This window comes from Lissotriton helveticus, chromosome 9, assembly GCF_964261635.1.
Source record: "Lissotriton helveticus chromosome 9, aLisHel1.1, whole genome shotgun sequence".
Classification (NCBI taxonomy): domain Eukaryota; kingdom Metazoa; phylum Chordata; class Amphibia; order Caudata; family Salamandridae; genus Lissotriton; species Lissotriton helveticus.
The window spans coordinates 509,856,943-509,876,261 of record NC_136070.1 but is presented as its reverse complement, the minus strand read 5'-3'; the positions used below and the strand labels follow the sequence as shown (position 1 = coordinate 509,876,261).

The following is a 19,319-nucleotide window of genomic DNA, read 5'->3' as shown; positions in this document are numbered from 1 at the left end:
AGAGCTTAATATAAATAATAAACAAGGGAGAGGGACTTTAATAGCTGTATAGCCTATCTACGAAGGGCTATAAGGCTATTAGAACATTTTGTCACTAGAGGACAGAATGTTCTAACAAAAAAAGCCTTTTGGAAGCGTGAGGGGATTGGAATCCCCTCAGGCTCCCTGAAGCCTTTGTTCACAGCCAGAGCTGTGAACAAATAAACATTGGAATGTTGGAGCTCCAGGCTTATACCAGCCATTATAAGCCCAAAGCACTCCATTGTTTTCAATGGAGCTCCCAACATTCCAATGTTCTAATATAAAGTAACGCAGAGTAAATGAGCAGTGGAAAGACCCACTCAATGCATCCTTGCTCCAACCAAGGGATAAACACAAAAAGAGGAAGGAAGCTTAAGACAGCTGACCATTAAGAAGCAAGCAAATGAAAGTGACAATGGTAAGCAGTGGGTGTCTTTAAGCACACTGATACAAAGCAAAAGGTCTCGAGACAATGCATACCTTGTCTAGGTGAGTCCTAAAAATTGCACTTTTGCCTAGAGAATGTCATAGACTCTTGGGAATCAGCTTTGGGGTATAAATCTGTGAATGGGAAAGTGCAATCGTTCTCGTGTTGAGATTTATTAATTCTTTGTGTATCAAGCTCACCACTGATCTAGGAGTATGCTTATGCATAGTTTTAGTAATGCGTACAAAGTTTCACATAGTTCAAAACTATTAGCCTTCTTGTAGTTCGCCAAGTTTACTGCATTGGCTTTGCATATGTCTGAGCATAGTTTTTCTCTTTTAATTGTTTGTTCATGTTGAAACTGGATGTGGTTTTGTCACAAGCACTATAAATCTGTTTTGCACCAGTAACACATGAGTATTTTGTATGAGAGAGCATATACTGCATAGGTTTTCCTCACAGGTGACTCAACACTTTCAAGGTAGAAGTATGTCAAATTAGACTCATAGAAGAGCATTTCAAAAGTTGTAATTTCCACACAAAAGACCAACGTATGGCTTGACTGAGGTACTGTAAAGTGTTTATCATAATCCATGCCTAACGCATCGGCTTGAGGCCTTGAGTCCCTAAACCCCTCCTTGTCTCTCTCACTCACTGATCAAATTGAGAGTGATTTGAACACACATGGCGCTTTTTGAGAAACAGAATACTCACAATGACATTGGTTATGTTCTTTGTTTTTCTTAAAGGGAAATTCTATCAAGTCTTCCAAATATAATGTCCTGACTTTCATTCCTTTGAACTTACTGGAGCAGTATCATCAAGTCCATATCATCTACTTCACATTCATAATCATTCTCCAGGTAAATAAACACTCATTTCATGCTGCCCTTACAGAGCTTAGCGCTCCAATGAAGTGTGGTAGAACAACAATGAAATACACTGTTGTAGTGTTCATTTTGTAAAAGAAAAAAATAAGTGTAGGGAGCCAACTTTTTTCCTAGACGCCCACTGCCGGAATGATTAATGCTGGTGTTTGCGAATATAAAAACTTCCTAGTCTTGAGCCCACCTCTTGCCTCTTTCTTTCATCACCCCACATATCCTCTCTTTAGATCACCTTTGCAGGTTATTTTTCATCCATGCCTTGTCCCTTTCTTAATGTTTTCCCAGCTTTCTCATCCTTCTTCTGTCTCCCTTTTGTGGCTATCTCTCTCGTCAACAGGGTCTAACTTTGATGATAAAAAATAAGTTTGACTCTGAAACAAATGATTGCCAGTGCCTTCCACCAGCAACCACAGGCACAATTGTATGTAAGAACATTGTTATAGAAATGTGATCTGACATTAATGACTTGTCATAGATATCATTTACAAATATATTGTCACATTGGTTGTTGATTTTCTATCATTCACTCCAATGGGGCAATTATTTTTATAAACAATATTTAGGGCAAGATGTTTAGCGAGTTCCTGTTTACAGGAAGTGGCCAGCTGGATGGCAAACTGTTGCCTGAAACTCAGATCATCATTTCTTCATGGATCTTACAATTGAATCCAGGGCGTTTCTGGATCCAGTCAGACATGGGATAAAAGGGGAGGAATCTGCGGTTAGATAGAGGATCTACTAGAAAGAGCGTTACCAAAAGTAAGTAAGTTGTTCCTTCATCCCCATGGATTTGGGAATTCCATGTGGTTTTATTACTTGTGAATTCAGTTCCACATGGTCCTTTGCCATTCCATAGGCTTCAACCCATAATTGCATGGTAGTAGTGTTTTATTACTGCATTTTAATGTACATTATGTGGGCTGATTTGCCACCCCATCAGTGCTGTGCAACCCGTAAGCAGGCCCAAGGTAGAATAAGATAGTAGTAAGCATTTTCAACCATCATTGTGATTTGGTTTGTAAAGGATAGTGCCGGGTCCATCTACACCCTACCATAGATTTTTTTTAGGTCTGGCATTAGTCAATACCTTTTGATTTTACTAAATTATATGAATATTATACTTACTTATAGTCTCTTTCAGTCAGCCCTTTTCATCCATTGGTCTGTTATTGTGTCATTCACATGTTTCCACCCGCCCAAAACAGTATACAGCATGGAGCAGCAGTGTCAAAACCACTATTAAAAAAGCCCAGCCTAGATCCCCTAAGTCTGGGCAACTATAAGCTGATTTCTCTGCTGCCAGGAGTATCCAAGCTCCTGGAGAAAAATGTACACAAGCATCTTCCAATCTTCCTTAAATTCAACAAAGTCCTCCACCCCACCCAAATGGGATTCCGACCACAACACAGCACTGAAACAGCTCTTTTGGCTGTGGTGGAGGAACTAAGATAGCTCCTTGACCAAGGTGGTTGAACAACCATTATTCTCTTAGATCTCAGTGCAGTTTTTAACACTGTTGAGCATGTCATATTCCTTTAGAGAATCTCATATGTAGGCATTGAAGACATGGCACTGAAATAGCTCACTTCTTACCTTGAGAGTGGAACCTTCTAAGTGTTAGACCAGTCCTCTTACTCAGACAGTCTTCCAGTGAGCTGCGGGTTGACCCAAGGCTCAGCCCTGATCCCCACCCTCTTCAAGCTAAATATGCATCCCTTGGCAGAACTTGTACAATTGTTTTGGGTTGATCTTAGTCTCCTACGCTGATGACACCCAATTAGTCATGTCAATTTCTCCAGAAGCCAGCTCCAATCATCTCCAACTGGCACCCTGTTTACAGGAAGTGGCCAGCTGGATGACAAACTGTAGCCTGAAACTCATTGAAGAGAAGACAGAGGTCATGCTGCTGAGCAACAATATTAAAATTCCGATGCCAACACTTTGGCCCAACTGTCTTGGGAGTCTTCAGAGCCCAAAAAGCCAGATAAAGAGCCTGGGCATTTGGCTTGATGACAACCTCACAATGGACTGTCAAGCAAAAAAACTTGCAGCAAGCTCTTATGCATTCTTAGAATGCTCAGAAAGATCCTGGACCTCCTTCCTTTTCCGTGCTGAAGGCTAATTATTCAGGCCCTGATAATTGCATGCCTTTACTATGGCAACTCTTGGTATTTTGGCTCCCCTTGATATGTACTAAAATGGCTGCAGGTTGTTCAAAATGTTGCTGCTCACCTCCTCTTGGACATCCAGAGGCATCTGTCTGCCATAAAAGGAATTAGGTGAATTTTATTGGCTCTTTGTAAAACAGTGGGTGCAGTTCAAGACCCTTTGTATTCTGCACAGAGTACTTCAAAACAAGAGCCCCGTGTTGTTACAGCCTTTAGCCTCACCTTATACCCCTGGTAGGCTACTTAGATTGTGCTGAGCCTGCCTTCTAACTTTTCCAAAGGATTCTCAGATCAAAATGGGAAGACCGCTCAGCCTATTTAGCCCCCAAACATTGGAACTCTTTACCTATTGAATTACACCAAATGGACTTGGAACTTCATTTTAGAAATTATCTGAAAACTTGGTTGTTCATGAGCTAGCCCCCTCCCATTCCTTTGCAGATTTCTAGTGCTGGGTTGGTTTTAGCACTGAGAGGCCTCTGGGTAGCAATGCACTTTACAAGTTGTACAGAATAGAATAGTCGTGGGTCAGAGCACTTCAGACATTGGCTACCTTCACTGTGAGTGATGGCCTTCTGCTCCTTCACAAGGAGAAATACACACACAAGTAGCTCCCTTCAGTGCCAGTGACTACTATAGAAATGCGTGCTTTTAGAGACCAAAAACATGTTTTTGCTTCTAGTTAAAGTGTTTTTTGACTGACTAGTACTCAGCAGCCTTCCCAGAGATAAAGTTTTGCAAAAACCATGACAAGAGAAAGCAAGCATCAATAAAGAGAAAATGCTATTGCCGTCTCGCTGCTTCATCCCACAGCGCCCGCCTGCACCTTCATGCCTGCACCCTGATATTTCTCGCCGCTGTCCCATTCCTGAAAACTGATGGGATTAGGATGAATAGGACGCCTTTATTGGGACGTGGCATAGTTGGTGTTTATTTATTGTTGCCAAGCCAAGTACAGCGCTACGTTTTTAAGATAATATTTCCTTGGACGGGGTACGATTGTCATACGGAAAAACACCCCCCTTTTCAAATATCTGGAGGGGCTTTACTCCGTCCTAATTTAGTGCCCTGAAGAAGTCCAGTGTATGGACGAAACGCGTCGCCTGTTCGCTTTGCTGTTTTTTCTCAGAATAAAAAATAAAGAAAGAAAAAAAGAGAAACACTGAATACTTTTTCTGTTCTCTGGATATGAGCTATTGACTTATTTGTGGTGATAGAATAATCTTGGGTGGTGCACCTTTGCTTCTTTTTAAAAAGACAAAATGATAATTTAGTACTTTTGCCTGAGCCAGGTTAGCTCCTAATTGCTTTGCCCAATGAAATGAGAAGATGTCAATGGTCTTCGATTATGTACTTCTATGGTCTAAAAATCAAATTTTGTTTAAAAATTAGATTATCCTCCTTTACATCAAAGCAAATTATGCTTCCAGGAAGCACCCATCATCAATGTTTGTTTCAAAACACTGCACCCACAACAAGCAAAGCAGGAAATATGCAATCTCTCCATTTTTGTACTCTAATGGACCGGATGTTATGAGCCATTTATCTAATTTTTAATTAGGCAGTTATCAATTTTAAAAACCACTCTAAGAAAAGAATAGCTTGCATTTTTTGTGAATACTCTTGAACTTATATAGACCTGTACTCTAGTGCTAAAACATCATGCAAATGTTATTTGCCCTTGTTTTTTGAGTGGAAATTGTGCTTACTCACATCTTTTCTCTGGTAGAATCTGTGAGCACAAAACATTTAAGATCAGGTAGTAACAGAAGCATTAAAGGTGCTGAAAACTTATGGCCTGATTTATATCTTGGGAGTAAGGATACTCCGGCGCAACAGGAATGGAGTATCCTTACCGCCAGGATAACGGTTTGCCCACCAAATTTAGTTGCAGGTGGACAATAGTTTAGCCACCTCAGAGACTACTTTGTCTTCACCATGTCCAAACTTCTCCAATGGCCTGAGAATTGGCTCTATGTCTGCTTGCCCAGTGTAGATGGGTGAACATATAGCCGCTTTTTTACTGCAGTCTCTGCCAGGCAAACCCTGGAGGTAAGTGGCAGTAAAAAACGAAAAATGCCCCACACCCCCTCCGCTATGGGAAATGACTCCCATGGCAAGGGGGGGGGGGGGGGGGCATAGTTTTTTTATTTTCAAAAACAAATATCCACTTTGGGGTTTTGTTTTTGAAAAACAAAAAGTTCCCATACGTCTCCGCCATGTTTGATGGAGCATACAGCAAAATTCTAATGCATTGGCAGGAGCCTCCTTAATGGCAATTCCTGTCAATAGATGAAATGTCTATCAGGCTGATGAACATTTCAAAATGTGTCAGGCGGTTAAACTCCGTTCGACAACTTCAAAATAAGCCCCTTAGTGAGAGTAAGTTTACATGTTTCGTATAGAGTTGGTTGAAGTTTCACCTTCACCCATAAAGTAAAGGAACTTTCCTCAGTTGCCTGACTTAGTCCCAAGGTGAAGTTACACACACATGCGCTGCCTCTACAAAGCAGGAGTTCGTGCTAGAGAATGTTCAGTTGACAGGACATCGTGAAACTGGAAATCGTGTGGTTCTCTCAGTTATAGTCTGCTGCAGCACAACCCTTCCCATCAAGCGAGAGTAAAGGTGGGAGCATACAGAGCACTGGGTTGGGCTGAATAGGGGAAGGGCAACATGGGGCGTCGTTAATGATGGAGGGTTGCTTTGAGAGCAAAGAATATAAGTGGTAATAGTGGGGGTCAACGTGTATGCCAACGTGGGAAACAGCTCCAGTGCTGGTGGAGCTAAGCAATGAATAGTGCAGGAAAAAGGGTGGAGTGGGACAGGCAAGGCAGTGCTATGGTTCAAGAAAGGCACAGGAATAACTGTCAAGTGGGGCCGTTCCACCAAATACCCCTTGCACCTGTACATATCCTCTCCCTATGAATGTCCACTAAAGCTGCCCCACATCAACTTTTGCACGGTTTGCAAATCAGGTGCAAAAACACTACATGCAAACACCCTGTGTAAATGTAATTTAAAACTCTAAATTACATCAGGGTGCAATTCTTAAATGACATTACCAAATTGGTCTACATGAGAAGGAAACTGCATCAGAGTCTGTCTAGCACTTTCAGTTGTAATTAGCAGAGTAAAGACTTCTAATGCCTCATCTTTGCTTTATTTTCAGACTATTCCTGATATCTCCCCATATTCCTGGTTATCTGGCTTCATACTAGTATGCATTCTTCTAGCATCAAGAGCTCTCCGAGACATGCTTGAAGACATAGTGAGTATGGTAGCATATTCGTTACAGTCATTAAGGATTTGTTGTGCTGCTGAAATTAATTCTGTTTGGACAGAAAAGTCCACTACATTGTAAAAGACGCGTACCTCTTCCCTGAGTTATCATCTGTACTGTTGTCTGGATCCCTAGTGTTGATTTTTGTTGTCATAGGCAAGCACGGATAATGCGTGTGTGCCATGACATAGACCTGTCTCATGGATTACAGTTTTGTTGGACCGGGAGTAGTGCCCGAAGTGCTACCCTTATAGTGGTAGAAGGCTACTGCTTTCAAGAACAGCACGAGCACAGTGGTGGCAGCATTTCACGCAGCAATCAGTAGGATAAACAGGTCCTTTTTACCCAGTGTCACTGGAGTGAGGCCTACAGGCTCATTCACCTTTTTAAAGTCCTGATGCTGTGTGCTTATCTCACTCTTGGCCTATATTAGTTGCATGTAGTTTGCTGTGCAGCACAGGAGTAGTGACTGCGCTGGATGTATTCTTGCCTGGGAAGGGTACAGTACTGTAATAGAGCAGTACAAGCATGGGTAGTCCATGTACTGAGCATATGTATACCAGAGAGGAATACATTACATAATAAGAGATGTAGTGCTGTGGAGTACATATACAATGAAAGGATGTGCTGTGTTTATGTATGCTTACGATAAATACAATAAATTAAGTATGAACTGTTGTGCAGCGCTCGTAGTGAGTTTGTGTGCTGGCAGTGTGTGTATTTGTAAATGGTATACCATGGCACAATACAGAAAAGGATACAGTACTGAGCAGTGTCCACAGAGTGATTGTGTGCTGGATAGATGTGCGCCTCTGGTGGCACAATACATAGACGTGACAGTACTGGACAGTATGCCCAATATGAACACTGAGTGCAAAGTGTGCCTGCAATGGTACAGTGCATGGAGGACCCTGGGTTCGGTTCCATTTTGGGAAGCCAGTCCTGGTGGATACACGAGGAGTAGAGGAATCTCCCCAGACAGATTTGTGTATTACTGCATTTCTGTGAGCTAGGCGAGCCACACTGGGGGAAGGGAGGAAGAAACTCCCTCTGCACACTTCAGAAAGGTGCTCTTTGACTCAGTGATAGATCACAAGGGAAATGCCCAGGACCAGGACACCTCTCAGGAAGGAGATAGGAATGATAGGGGAACCATAAAGAGTAAGGTTGGGAGCCCGCCATTAATGTATTGATGCACATATCACTGTGTCTGACATCTAGGTGTTAACTCTTGTCACTCCCATGGTCTTTGTTGTGGGACTATCAGTTTCGGAGACTCTCCTTCTGTGACAGAGAGCCTTTCAAGAGAAAGAAGAGAGAGAAAAATAATACAAAAGGGGATGATGGACGGAGCGTTTGAGCAAATCAAACACTCACCCTCAGTCAACTGATTTGGGTTTAATCCATCACCATTCTTTAGCTCACTCGGCCACCCCAGTTCAGACATGGCTATATGCAAATCAGTCTGACCCTGTGCCTCATGGGAACAGTCCAGCCCGAACTGCCAAGCCATGTCTTCCCTGGATTCATAATCCTCATCAGCCAGGCTATCTTGAATCCAGTGGCCAAGTGAGCAAGGGACTCACGTCTGAGCATACCCTGCCACACTTAGGGCGAACAAAGCTATACAAAAGGGGATGATGGACGTGAGTCCCTTGCTCACTTTGCCACTGGATTCAAGCAAGCCGGGCTGAAGAAGGCTGAAATGCCGGAAACCGGTCCTCGGTAGCTTGTTTCCGGTCCAGGGAAGGCATGGCTTGGCAGTTCGGGCTGGACTGTTCCCATGAGGTACAGGGTCAGACTGATTTGCATATGGCCATGTCTGAACTGGGGTGGCAGAGTGTGCTAAAGAACGGTGATGGATTAAACCCAGATCAGTTGACTGGGGGTGAGTGCTTGTATTGTCAACGCTCCGTCCATCATTTCCTTTGGTTTTTCTTTGTTCGCCGTAAGTTGGCAGGGTATGCTCAGACGTGAGGCCCTTGCTCACTTTGCCACTGGATTCAAGCAAGCCGGGCTGAAGAAGGCTGAAATGGCAGAAACCGGTCCTCGGTAGCTTGTTTCCGGTCCAGGGAAGGCATGGCTTGGCCGTTCGGGCTGGACTGTTCCCATGAGGCACAGGGTCAGACTGATTTGCATATGGCCATGTCTGAACTGGGGTGGCAGAGTGGGCTAAAGAACGGTGATGTATTAAACCCAGATCATTTGACTGGGGGTGAGTGCTTGTATTGTCAACGCTCCGTCCATCATTTCCTTTGGTTTTTCTTTGTTCGCCTTAAGTTGGCAGGGTATGCTCAGACGTGAGTCCCTTGCTCACTTTGCCACTGGATTCAAGCAAGCCGGGCTGAAGAAGGCTGAAATGCCAGAAACCGGTCCTCGGTAGCTTGTTTCCGGTCCAGGGAAGGCATGGCTTGGCAGTTCGGCTGGACTGTTCCCATGAGGCAGAGGGTCAGACTGATTTGCATATGGCCATGTCTGAACTGGGGTGGCAGAGTGGGCTAAAGAACGGTGATGGATTAAACCCAGATCAGTTGACTGGGGGTGAGTGCTTGTATTGCCAACGCTCTGTCCATCATTTCCTTTGGTTTTTCTTTGTTCGCCATAAGTTGGCAGGGTATGCTCAGGCGTGAGTCCCTTGCTCACTTTGCCACTGGATTCAAGCAAGCCGGGCTGAAGAAGGCTAAAATGCCAGAAACCGGTCCTCGGTAGCTTGTTTCTGGTCCAGGGAAGGCATGGCTTGGCAGTTTGGGCTGGACTGTTCCCATGAGGCACAGGGTCAGACTGATTTGCATATGGCTATGTCTGAACTAGGGTGGCAGAGTGGGCTAAAGAACGGTGATGGATTAAACCCAGATCATTTGACTGGGGGTGAGTGCTTGTATTGTCAACGTTCCGTCCATCATTTCCTTCGGTTTTTCTTTGAGAGAGAAAAGTATACACTTCAAAAGAAGCAAACCCCAAACATAAAACTTCAAAGATCCAGACCGGAAAACACATGTGGGGTCTAGAAATAGTCTGTATGAAGTGGAGGTTGAGACCCCCAAATTTGTCATTTGTCAAGCATCCAGATGGGCTGTGTGAGAAAGGGAAACTCTGCAAGACTTCTGACTGTAACCAGGACCAGGGGTCAAGGCTTTCTAGTCTCCCCCTGGGTGAGAGGACATCACCAAGGGAAACCCAGACTACCTTCTCTGGAACCTGGAGCACCAGTGCCTCCCTTCTTGCCAAGATTAGTATGCCCTTTGAGCAGAAGGAGGAGAGAATTGGAGGGACTGAGGTCCAGTAGGGAGACCTGCTAAGAGGACTCCTGTTACAAGGTGTGAGGAGGCGGCTGTGCACAGATCGGGCTGTTGCCCATGTGGAGGAGTGATTTGGCAAGCCCTGTATGCCAGGAGAGGACTTCCATGGGCTTAGCTATGCATTGAGTTCTGTGTGGGGAGCGACAAGCCCATATCACCTTGATGCGATGACCCCGTATTCCAGAGGGGTCCATTATAGAAGTGACTGTGTGACAAAGTGCCAAGAATTGTGTGATCATGGATGGCAACCCCATATGCCAGGAAGGGCGGCCTGGTGTCAGTGGTCGCACTGGGGAAGTATACGTCTTGCCTGGAAGTACCATGGCAATCCCATAAGCCAAGTGGGGCTGCCGATATGAAATTTTGCAAAAACATTGAGCCATTGCTCAGGAAAATGAAAGCTGAAAATTGTCCTCAAGGCCTGCCCTCTGACCAACCCTGGGGAAGTCGGAGGAAGTCATGAGGACTTCGCTCCATTACTCAGCTCCAATCAGGAGCATTGAGATCAACCACCTTCCCCTGTGCGGGGGAATTGAACTTACCCCACTCACACAAGCAGGAAGCACCTCCGATCACTGTTGAAGCCAGCAGCACTGCTTACAGGAGAGATCATGTGCCTGCTAGGTGCTGCCACATGAAACACAAGCAGCCCTACTCCTCCAAACAGAACCAGAGCTCCAAGTGCCTGTGGTCGAGGCACCCACTGAAATGCTAAATATTGTCATGCTGCTGGAGTGGGTTAGAATTGAACCGGGCCTGTCAGGCCCTGGGGGTGCTGCCGCCAAAGGAGTTGTGGCACCATAGACGCATTTGACTATTTCCGAAAGAGTCAAAGGGAACTCATAAGTAAGACCTATTAGTGAGCATTCCCTGTATACAGCTACCAGTGAATAGGGAATAACCCTGGCCACATTGCTTGGACGAGGGTGGGACAGGGATTTTCCAGACAAGCACTAGAGCCCCTACCTCAAGGGGATTGTGTCATTGCTTACGAATATCGTTATTTCTCTGAATGTTTAGAGTTAGAAATAAATTACTTATTTTTATATCTAAAAGCAAGTATTTGACTGAACATTAATTTATTGACATTAATGAGTGCACTTTGAGTTATGAGTCTTGCTCACTGTAAGTACACTACTTCCCCCCAAAGGAGGAATTCCAATTTTAGCAATTAGCTTATAGTGTTTCATTCATGTTTTGTACACTCGTATGATTTCGATGGAGGCAATTCTATGACAGACAGATTAACAAGAAGTGAGTGTCATGGGTTTTACCTGCCACAAATTTGGAAAGTTTAGTTAGAGCCCAGCAGACCATCTGCTATCTGGTTGATGTGATGGAGGTAACATACTTTTGTATCTTGAATGTTAGGAGTCAAATGTACACAGTTGGCTGGGCTGAGCAGCTTGCTGGCTGCTCCTGATGGGGTCTCGTTGTGATCTTGTAACTATCCTGAATAAAACCTCTCTGATCTACATCAACCTGCGTGGACTTGATCACTACACATACCTGCCACACCAGCAGAGCAAATACTGCCACATTTAGTTTGCCACTATTGGGGTAGCAATATTTTCACCTGTGACAGCTCCTGCCTTTATGGTTGGAGTGAGAGTCGGTAGAAAACTCAGTGGCAGAAGTAAGACTTTCCCACATGGCTCCACCTCTCTCACCCAGCACCCGTGACTTCGGACCCTCATAAGACACCTGGTCATCCCAACACTCTTAGTCATCAAATTATGCCTTCTCTTGATGACTGTCTAACCTCAGCAGTGGGTGGAGGTAGATTTCCATGACCGACATTGACAATGCTGCTGACATAGTGGGTGTTTTTTTTCTCTACACACCAGCAACCCTTTGAGAGTTTTCTGTGCTTGAAGCTGTGCTTTACATGGCAGTGATGCACAAACGTGCCACCAATAGAAGGGCTGGGGCACAGCCTTCCTAAATGTATCATCAGTTTGACTCCATTTCTGCTGTCCTCAATGTCATCATAATGTCTTCACAGTGGCAGAACCCTATAACGGCTCTTTCCCTGGCCCCATAGTATGATGGAATGTAGTGAGGGTCTTCAAGAATTTTGCTAAATTTTCCCAGGCCCTAAGTGTGCCAGCTGTATCCAGCCACCAGAACACCTGCCAGTCCGCTGCTCTTTAAATTAATCGCTCTATGTTGACGGATGTTGCAGAAAGGAACGGATTTTTGGAGAAGAAAATTCAATTTTAATGACTTTGGCACTTGAATAAGTGTTCTATTTTGTCACATCATTTTATTTTTGCTAACCATGGGCCTGAAGACCAGGATAGCTCCATTACTTATTTTTTCAGTATGTGAAATTCTGTTATTGAATCAGTCTTTTTTTTTTATTTAAATGTTTTTATTAGAAACAGCAAAGCATGTGCATACAAGGACATCACTGTAGAAGTTATACATATTTTATATCTGGACAGTTATCTGACAGCATTCATACATTACATAATTTCTGCACCTCCTGTACTTTGACACATTTCCAATTCCACCGTTGGGGACACCACACTATCTCCCTGTACTTATTCAAGTTCGACCACTTTCGGTCCCATTTCTTGGGGCACACCCTTGCTATGAACACTTCCGTTTCCGCCAACATGCATCTGTCCAACTCTTTCGCCCACATATGTACGCTCGGTACGGTTGCTCCACCCCACCCTTTCGCTATCTCTTTTAACCAGGGTATAACCCAGCGTCACAAACTGCATTTCCACTTCTATCAGGTCAGTTGCCTCCCAAATATTTAACAAGCTCAGTTGTGGCATTAGAATCAACTCCTTATGTAGGGCAATGTGCATGTGTTCCGTGGCCCCCTCCCATAGGGCCCGCAACCCCAGCCAGCTCCACAGCATGTGGTAAAATGTGACCTGTTGGCCACATCCCCTCAGACAGAGATCATCCGATCACGAACCTACTTTCACCAGAGTCGGTCCCGTCATATATGAGCGGTGCAGTATCCAAAGTTGGATCAACCTAAATTTTCGCGTGATGGCTGCCTCCCGAGGGGACATCAGGGCCTCCTTCCAGTCCTTGTCACTAATTACCCCAAAATCGTCCTGCCATCTCTCCCTGCTTCTTGGAAAAGTATCTGGAAGGTTATTGTATAAAACAGCAACAGCAAAAGAGGGGTGAACAGGGGATAACATGCGCTGGGAAAGAAAAATGAGTACAATCACAATAATTAGTAAGCTTCCAAGGATCAGATTCTGGTCACCCCACCAGAGTCAAAACCTGCGACACCAAGGGGCCACAGTTAACCAATATAAACAAGCACAAGATCCTGAGCTGCCGTGATTTGCAAAGGAAGGTACTGTCTCTTCAACCTGGACCCCGTACTCGGAGGATCTATTAGGAGCTTCGGATTGGAAGGATATATGTTTTTGATCTGAGGACTGACTGTCCTTTACCTGGGACAATTGCCTTGTGCTAGACGCTGCAATTTGGAAACTTATTAATTGTTCTGCCTGAACAAATACGCCTACGCTTACCCATTGGAAGCTTGCTATTGATAAATTTTGCCCTGACGAAGTCTAGTGGTCTTAACGACCTAGACGAAACACGTGTTGGCGGTGGTTGTGGTTTTTCACTTGTAAATATATGAAGATTGGACTCCATCAATTGAATGAAAGAAAAATCTTTTCATGAAGAATAAAATGAGGAGCACCTAAAATATTGGGACTTGATTTCTTGAACTTATTTGAACTTTTTCCAGCTCAGGATCTTGTGCTTGTTTATATTGGAAGGTTATTGTATAATTTCTTGTATGTGAGTGAAATAGCTTTCGAGTCCAAAGGTCCATCCAGCAACCTGTATTCGAGCGGTAAAGAGTCTGGTATGTCTGTAAAAGACGAGAAGGCCGCTCTCCCCCTGAGCAAGTTGATATTGTTTCTGGAGTTACTCAAATGAGAGTATCTCCCACTTTTTGACCAATTTGTTTACCACCGAGATCCCCATAAGGTCCCACTTGTCAAAACCGGGCTGATAACATAGCATACCCAGTTTTTGCATACTCCAAATATTGAGCGACCTTAGTTAGGATGCCAGCCCATCCAAGGTGCGAGTTCACTGTCCCCCAAACCTGTAACGTGTGTAGGGTGGACCCAAAGAATATCCCCTTGTTTTTTCTGTCACTGACATATAGGGCCCTCAAATATCCGGAGCGATCAGTTTGGTATCGGTCCAGCGCATACGCGGGGTCCTCCGGAGGGCGGTATATCCATCTATTGACAGTCAATAGCTGTGCCGCCCAATAATAGAGCTGTAGGTCGGGGAGCGCAATGCCTCCATCATACCAACTCTTCGTCAGCTTCTTTACTGCCCCCTTGGGGCCCTCCCATCCCACAATAGCGTACGGACCTCCCCTTCTACTGTTTTGAAGTATGAATCCAGAACTGTGTACGGGCAATTTTGAAGGATACACAAAAAGCGAGGTAGGGTCAGCATCTTAAAAAGCGCCGCCCGGCCAATCAGTGAAAGCGGGAATGTTTCACGTCCGCTCGCAGTGTAGCCATGGGAGGAGTAAGATTGGAACTGTAGAACAGATTGGGATCCGACGTGATATAAACCCCCAAGTATCTAAACCCATCTTCCGCTACTACCATGGAGCAACCCGCCGGAAGCCAAGGGACCTGTCCCCACAACATATACAACACGGACTTATGCCAATTAATCGCATAACCTGAATATTTATCGAAATTCGTGAAGATGTCGAGCACTACGGATATAGATTTGTATGGGGAAGCCAGGTACAACAGTTTATCATCCCCATACATAGATATGCGGTCTTCCACGATATTCGCCCCCCTCATCCCACGTACCATAACATCCCGGCATATCCATGCCGCAAGGGGTTCCGACAGAAGGGCGAATATCAATGGGGACAACAGACATCCCTGCCTGGTATCCCGCCTCAGTCTAAATGTCCAGGAAGTATATCCATTCACTCGTACCTGACCCAGAACATCTGTGTACAGCAACCAAACCCATCCTATACATTTTGGGCTTAGAACCACCCTCTCTAGAACTTCAAAACATGTACGGCCATTCTATGGAATCAAAGGCCATAGAGGCATCAAGAGACAGGAGCGCAGCATCTTCATTAATGTATAACCTCTGGGCCATCACGTTATGCAAGCGTCGTAGATTGAGGGCTGTGTTTCTCCCAGGCATAAACCCAGATTGATTTGGGTGGACTAACGTGGTAATAACCTCCCCCAGCCTGTTGGCGAGAACTTTTGCTAGAACTTTTGCCTCAATGTTGATCAGAGAGATGGGCCTATATGAGCCACACATGTCCGCCGGTTTGCCCGGCTTGTGAATCACCATTATCGTGGCCAGCCTCTGATACACATGTAGCCGACCCACCTCCAAGCTCTCCTCATACATGGCCTTCAAAATCGCTCGAGAGGCAGTGGCTTTTAAGAATTCAACCGGGATCCCATCACCTTCCCTGATTTAATCTGCCCTATAGCTTTACCAATTTCCTCGTCAGAGAGATCTTTATCCATAGTGTCTCTATCCTCCTCCGAGAGGGTTGGAACATCACTATCCCTGAGGAGCTGACGTGAGTCCTCCGCCGTGTAAAGAGTAGAGGGGGAATATACCTGTTCTAGGTGAGCAGCAAATTCCTCTGCTATTTTCCACGGATGTGACACAGAGTCCCCACCCGACGTCGTCAACTTATGCAATCACCTCGATCCCTGTTCTCGCCTCTCTAGTCAAGCCAGTGTCCTACCCGCCCTATCCCCATTTCATATATTCTATGCTGGGGATGACAATACTTATCTCACACACCAGGAGGGGAGAGGTTCTTTGTGTATATCCACCACCCCGAACGCCCTTTATTATCAAATAGTATACACACAGAATAGGGGTGGAGATAAGAACGACAAAAACACAAACTCAACGCCAGCGTGCAAGCAATGGCACACTTGAGAGTGGTGAAAAACTGCCCTCACTCACACACATTGTGTGCGACATGCTTCATCATAGGGTCTGCTACAACGTCTGTGCGCAGCCACACAACGGACGGAGCATAGGGAGGGGGAACAAAAAGTAGACAACGCCAAAGTGTAACACAACGTTGAACGTGACCAAGAAGTCCACAAAAAACAACTTAAGACCGGATACAACGACAGACAAATAATAGTGCAGTAGGTAACAATTAAACCTGCCTCTTAGATACCAAAGTCAATTTTATTATCAGGTTCCAAGGCCAGGGTTAAAAGAATTAAGACGTGGTGGTGCTAGGGGGGGGCTATTAAGGCCCACTACCACCCCACCTTCACTGCTTTTCTCAACATGTTTCGACCCCCAATCTGCCCTTAATAGATAGGTCACCTGGGTCTTCGTCAGGACGTCTTGTTGTCCCAGTCCTATGTGCTACCCCTCTTACCTCAATTAGGTGTAGGGAAGGGTATAACTCACTCTCACCAATCACTATTAGGCTATGTGGAAGAAATTCCGCCAACACGGTGACATAACTGTAAAAGAAATAATAATATATGTGTCACAACCAAGTCAGAGGCCAACCACTATGCTGGCCCTTACACATCCATATTCCAGTGCTCATTGTATTAAGAAGTTCCCCGAAAGTGAAATGAGTATTTCCACTTACTAGGTAGAATAATGTTAAAATATCCGTGTGCAAACAATCGCCCTGCTTGCTCAGTCAAATTACTTCTAGAATTGTTTCTCATATGAGACCGTTCTGGTAGGCATCATGTATTTAGCTCGAATGTGTCAATGGTCCAACTCACCGAGTTTACCGACAGAGATCACTTGACCTGGCACATGACGGGAGGAGTCCCAAAGGACAAAACCTATGGTTCAAAATAACAAAGAAACAAAGTGTATGCCAGTATGTTATGACCTCGTTGATTCAATTATCCTTGTATGAAGGTATCGATGGCCCTTTGTTGGAACAGTTCGCCATGCCTTCTTGCACACCCTACATGGTGGGACAAGCCATTAAGGTTGTAAACAATATGCATATAACCCACCTTCGATAGTGAATTTCATATAGAGCACTCGGTTTAAGAAGAAGGCGTTAAATAGCCGATATGCCAAAACTGTATCATGAAGCACGGTCCAGGTATACATTCATACCGGTATCGTTTGTTCGGCATGCTCAAGGTATTAATTTCCCCAAGATCATATCCCCCGTACGCCATGTCAGCGCCCACAGGGAGAGATCGTATTTTATCTGGGAGACATACAAATCTGCTCAGTGTTCAATAATGCAATACCGTTGACCCAAGTGGGCCCCTTACTGTTCTGGAGGGAAATCCTTCCTATGCCACCCTTCTTACATGTGCCGCGATGATACCAGACCGCCGTGCACTTCCGGGTTGAAGTAGAGGCAGCCGCACGTGTCACGTGATCGGGAGATTGCAACACGCGCAGACACGTCAGCACGCCCCTACCCTCGGTAGGCTTGCTGGGAAATGTAGTAATCGGCAGCCCCGGGTACAAGTGTGTCCGTAGGTGAGTTCGAGACTGCAGTCGCCCATACAACAATACATATGGGAGCGAGACCTCACAGGAGGCTACCAAAAAGTTATTAAAAATTGAATCCTGCTATTACACGAATATTATTATTGTTCCCCATGACAATAATAATTTAAGAGCCACATATAATCTTATCTCCACCCCTATTCTGTGTGTATACTATGACAATACTTAGCCATCATGTGCTCCCTGGTTTTTATCCAATACTCATCCTGCTTCAACTGGAGTTTATGAGCGGTATCAGGCGAGGGGTTCTGTGCAAGTTCCTGTTCGAGATCCAGAAGGTCTGTCTCCGCCTGCACCAAAATCTCGGGTTTCTTAGCGATGTATCCCATATCAAGGATAGGGCCTGCCCCTTCAAGACCACCTCGTACGCTTCCCATATTGTCTGGGCAGATGTAACCAAGCCCACATTTTGGCAAAGTAATTCTCTGTTTGCTTACAAAGTTCCTTCCTGATGTCCGGTATGTGTAAAAGCCATGGCTTAAGGACTATGGTGGTGTGTGTCTGTCTTTCCCAGTGGGTGTACTTCACCCAGACCGGGGAGTGATCAGATATACCCCTCGGTAAAACCCGGGAATTAACAAAAGTCCCTACCGCAGCTAAGTGTATAAGGAAATAATCTATACGTGATAGGCTTTGGTGCATGCTTTATTGAATCAGTGAGTCTTACATCACTCAGAGCAGATTCACTCACTGGTTGTGAGTGTCAGGCCTTGGTCTCACTCATATAATTTGTGAGTCACAGACCTTTGTGCAGAGTCTTACGCCTTGGCACACATTGTCACTGACTGGGTACGAGCTTCACTTCTTAAAACAAACTTACTCATTGTTCTTTAGCCTTACAAATAAGAGCAACTTCTCATTGATTGCCTCACATCTTGAAACATAGCGTCACTCATTTGATGTGAGTCCCACTCATTGATACAAAGTCTAATTCATTCGGTGTGTGTCCCAAACACTGGAGCAGTATTTATCAATGGATATTAGACATGTAACTTGGTGCACATTCTCTGGTGTGATTAGGGCACAGACACAGTCATCTCACACTTTGGTTGCACTGCTTGGGTGCAATGCCATTCTTTGCAACACAATTGTCTTGCTTCACCTTTCAGATAATACCAAATCTCCCACACAGTGGCTCAAACACGGCGAAGCAAAACGTAAAACACAACAACACCTTTAGAAAAAAGTTTTATTTTACAAAATGCAAGCTCTCCTTTTAGAATAAGGCTTAGGGTATTATTTTACATGATGCTCTCTAACAGAAAGGCTTTCCCAGATACCAAAATAACAGCATTCAAATACATATATATATATATATATATATATATATATATATATATATATATTACCTACTGGCGGTCGCCAGTAGGTAGTTATAGTTAGGATCGTTTTCCATAGGAAATCCGCAACATTCTATTGGGAATAACGTTAGCGCCGAATGAGTGACCTGCCTGTAATTTTCCTTAACTTTGCCTCGCTGCGCTCCCCTCCTTCCCTGAAAGTTTCGGGGGGATCCGTCATGCGGGGGCCGAGATAAAAGGGGGGTCCTAAAACGTGTTTTCCCCATGTTAATTTCCATAGAGCGGTTGGACTCACTTTTAGCCCGAACGGCTGAATGGATTTCCACCAAACTTGGCAAAATTGTAGGGACTGGTACCCTGATGTGTCTTTGCTATGTCTCAAGATATATGCTCCAG

General features: G+C 44.7%; 1 protein-coding gene across 4 annotated transcripts in view; it reads left to right on the top strand.

Moving 5' to 3' along the window:
- Nucleotides 1–19,319, top strand: part of LOC144781481 (phospholipid-transporting ATPase IC-like) — a 1,874,327-nt gene that overhangs the window by 446,386 nt on the left and 1,408,622 nt on the right. For all 4 annotated transcript variants that reach the window (XM_078660356.1, XM_078660353.1, XM_078660355.1 and 1 more), the window contains 2 exons: nucleotides 1,198–1,311; nucleotides 6,674–6,772. In XM_078660356.1, the coding sequence (XP_078516482.1) occupies nucleotides 1,198–1,311; nucleotides 6,674–6,772 (213 nt within the window). The remainder of the gene's footprint in view (nucleotides 1–1,197; nucleotides 1,312–6,673; nucleotides 6,773–19,319) is intronic.